This window comes from Trypanosoma grayi (genome assembly GCF_000691245.1).
Source record: "Trypanosoma grayi strain ANR4 Tgr_1256_V1, whole genome shotgun sequence".
Lineage (NCBI taxonomy): Eukaryota > Euglenozoa > Kinetoplastea > Trypanosomatida > Trypanosomatidae > Trypanosoma > Trypanosoma grayi.
Window position 1 is genome coordinate 373 of NW_008826875.1, and position 3,779 is coordinate 4,151.

Consider the following 3,779-nt stretch of genomic DNA (forward strand, 5'->3'; position numbering starts at 1 on the left):
CATATCTTAATGACCATCCAAAGGCATCACACCTCACACAGCGTCACGTGTTTCCACCAACATCATGATGATTCCGAAAGTTATGTTCTTCCGTTCGCATCGAGCAGAACCTCCTAGCAACCATAAAGTGAGCATTGGATCCCTGCGACTCCGAACACCAGGAAGACACCGAAGAAAACTCACCAAAAAGGCCCAAGGCTGGGAGCAGGGACTTGCACAGTTTCCCTTCAAAACAACGGCACGCTGCTGCTGTTGCTGGCATCGTTAAAATATCCCCAGATGGGACTGCTACACCAATCAAGAGCACACTGTGTATCCCAAGTATGTCTTTCTCTTCCTTCCACAGAGTCACACACAAGGAAGCAAAACAATCTTGTGACCCCCTCACACCTCAGAGCCACTCCCCGGAGACGATCGTACGTAACCCTCCCTTTTTTCATTGGCATCCATCAAGAATACCTCCAACCAGTACAGCGCCAACGAAAGCCGCGATCACCTCAACAAAACCCACATTATCAGTCGTAACGAGGAGCAGCACAACAACTGCAACGACACACCAATATAGGAGAATGACGCCTTTCTTCCGTAGTGGAGCCACCCAAAACACTCTCAAATAGGATCAGCCCCGCACAAGAGAAAACCAGCATTTATTTACACCAAGGAAAGTGGAGGTGAAGAGTAAGAGAACGTGTGGTGTTCTCTTACGGAAAGCAGTAGCAGGTCGACACATAAACAAACACACATCATGCTTCGGTGGGCAATGCATCTGAATGACGATCCACTTGTGATTTCTGACGACAGGCAATAAAAGGTACATTCCCCCAGTGGAATTGGCATTTTAAACAGCTGCAAGAGGCATGGGAAAGACAGCCTACATAACCAAAAAGGAGAAGGAAACACAGAGCTACATACGTCTCCCACGAGCCCACACAAATGTCTGAAGTTATTGTGGCTCCCTGTCTCAAAGCTGTTACACTCCAGTTTGGTACAGTGAGGTGGCGGTGAACCCGAGCATGGATGTTGCCATATTGACGAATGTTTTTCGGGGTCTTCTGAATGGTTGAAAGTCATTGCAGCGGGAATACACTGCTCTCCTCGCATTCATCAACAAAACGAAAAGAGATAGTTGGCACACACCTCCCTCAAGAGATTGAATCACATTCCAAACGGAGGAGTCACAACAAAGCAGAGTGGCGCTAGTCGAACCTCAGGCGCCCCACAACACATAGCATGGGGGATCTGCGTTGCACAGTCCGGAGTGACAAAAGAGCCGCGGAACCCCTTCTCCTGTCTACTCTAATAGAAGACCACACCAAAAAAGAGCGACAAGCATAAATTGGCAGGTAGAACGGGAGGCAACCAAATAAGCGCATGGCTCAGTCTACACCATTCACTCCAATGAGAAAGCACGTCCCCGTTTCACACGTTGTATTGTTACTTCCCATGCGCAGCTTACGCCCTTTCGAGAAGCCTCGCACAAGTACGAGCGATAATTAGTTCTTTTCGTTTTTTAAACAAAACATGAGGGCTTTCGTTCGATCAATGAGACCCTCCTAAATCAACAAGCAAGAACCCGAAAAGGCAAAAAACACATTTTATTACCTCTCCAGCTTTTTTTACCCATGAAGCGCACAAGAGATTCGCGACCGAACATCGTCCCCCTCCAAAAAAAAAGTTACTTTTGTGTTTCCGGCACATACGAGTATTGGTGTCTTTCCTCACACAGGAGGAGCACAGCGCAGAGCGGAATCGTCAGCCGGGCACCGCAGCTCAGAGCGAACACCAGGGGTAGCACCACAAGATCATGAGCCAAACCGCATATATTCACATGATACATTTCGACCACAGATAGCAAAATAAATTTTCACCACATCAATGACACAAGAAAAACCCCTTCAACGCAAAAAGAGCAAGACTTTAGGAGCATGACACCCTTCTGTATATTCTAACTCGTGTGCTAAATGACATCAATTCATCTTACTTAACATTGCCTCTTCAAAAGGCAATATAGTCTAGGTACCCTCTGAAGGGCACCAACAATCTTCAGACCTTCACAATCAGACAGATCCACCTCTTCCAGGGCCTCGATGGATGCGAGAGAAGACACATCTGTAAGGTCACTGCACTCCCAGAGTCCAATCTTCACAAGACTGCAACTCGTACTGAGGCCCATCAGTTCTTCATCGGTGACGCCAGTAAAGCTCAGATCAAGCACCCGAAGGAGTGGAAGTTGACCGATACGCTGACAGCTTGGAACCCGGTAGCAGTTTTGAAGAGAGAGTTCCTCCAACTGTTGGAGGAAGCCCAGACAGCGCTCATCGTTATCCTGTATGATTCCGCTGCTCAATAATAGTCTTCTCACTTCTGCTAGTTGGCTGAGTGAGGTCATGTTCTGTATCTCACCATCAACTTCCAAGTGCAGCTCCTGTATTTGCTTCAAGTCAGCTAGAAGCTGCACGTCACAGACGCCACTGCAATTGGAAATGTTTATTCGGGTAAGCGCTTGAGATGTGTGGAGAGCCTTGATTTCGTCGACTCCAAGCTCCTTCCCAACAATATGGATCTCGCAAATACCGCACAGTTCATCCATGGGGAGGAATTTCATACTGTCAACGGCATAATTTTTCAATCCGGTGTTACCTGAGCGTCACCGTCTATTCAGTTCCTCCTGTAATTGTGCCTTTTTATTCTCCAGCGCTGACACCTCTGCCGCCAATCTGTTACGCTCGTCGGCCAAATCCACGTTATCAGACTGGATGACGGAGCCTCCGTCTGCCCGTTGGGATGCATCAGGCAGATGTCCCTGCGCAAAAGAGGGAGTATCGCTCGAGGAAGCACGGTTCTGCGTGCTTGCGTCTGTATTCTCCATGGCTCTCTCAATGAAAACATGCGCTGTGTAGTCGCTGTGTTCTTGGATCTATAAAGAGAGAAAGAGGCAAAAGAGGAAGGAAACAACTTACAGGCATCCCCCATCTACTATGCGAGCACACGCGGCAACAGAAGGGAGATGGAATCACACCGCTTTCCGCAGACTTACGGAATGGCAGATGTTGGGATCTCCCGGACACACGACACCACCTTGAGGAGGGGAAGTTGGCGGTGGATCAGATGGCAAAAAAAAGAGTGAGTTTTTCTTTATTCGGTACCCTTTGAAAGCACTTGCAACGACACAAGAGGGAAACATATTCACGTGGAATAATGGCAAATGGATAGGCGTCTTCTTGTATGATGGTCTCCTCAGAATCTGTCTATTTTTAAAAAAAGACATGACTCACTGTTCCAGAGGACGCGAAAGCCAACTAAAATTAAGTGCACCATTAGCGGGGCGTATATCAACGAAACGGTGAGTATGCGCATGGCCAGTACTGCCAAGCACCTTTCAAATTCACCACTTTGAAAAATATTCTTCGTCTTCCCCAGCAAATGCGGTAAACACATCATGGTGCCAGAGTTAAGTGAAACCCGTATTCTTGGAGAGAAACCAAGCACCAGCAAAGGTCCATCTCGTGTTGAACCTTTCGGAGCTGTGCCCATTACATCGCACAGTGCGAGGAGCATTGAAGCCACACTGGGGTGCCGTATTATCTTTGTCGGTCTTGAGGTGTGCGCATCCTCGGCAACGCTGGAGCCATAACTACTCACTCGAAGCACAAGCACTCTGTTAGACCGAGAAAGGTGACGCAAGGACCAAACAAAAACACACCAGAAACACCTCAAGCAAGAGAGGGAGGGAAACCCTCGCTTTACGCGCGGCCGCCATAAAACAGAAAGAACCCGAT

At 48.1% G+C, this 3,779-nt stretch overlaps 2 protein-coding genes across 2 annotated transcripts; both read right to left on the reverse strand.

Annotated features, from left to right (window-relative positions):
- Positions 1-1,981: 1,981 nt before the first annotated feature.
- DQ04_12561000 (leucine-rich repeat protein (LRRP)) lies at positions 1,982-2,605 on the reverse strand (the record flags this gene model as incomplete). Its single annotated transcript, XM_009316770.1, has 1 exon — positions 1,982-2,605. One exon carries the CDS (start codon positions 2,603-2,605, stop codon positions 1,982-1,984), a length of 624 nt encoding a protein of 207 aa, XP_009315045.1.
- A 632-nt stretch (positions 2,606-3,237) lies between these two features.
- On the reverse strand, positions 3,238-3,558 carry DQ04_12561010 (hypothetical protein; the record flags this gene model as incomplete). The annotated part of the gene is made up of 1 exon (XM_009316771.1): positions 3,238-3,558. The coding sequence occupies one exon, from the start codon at positions 3,556-3,558 to the stop codon at positions 3,238-3,240; it is 321 nt and encodes a 106-aa protein (XP_009315046.1).
- Positions 3,559-3,779: the final 221 nt, after the last annotated feature.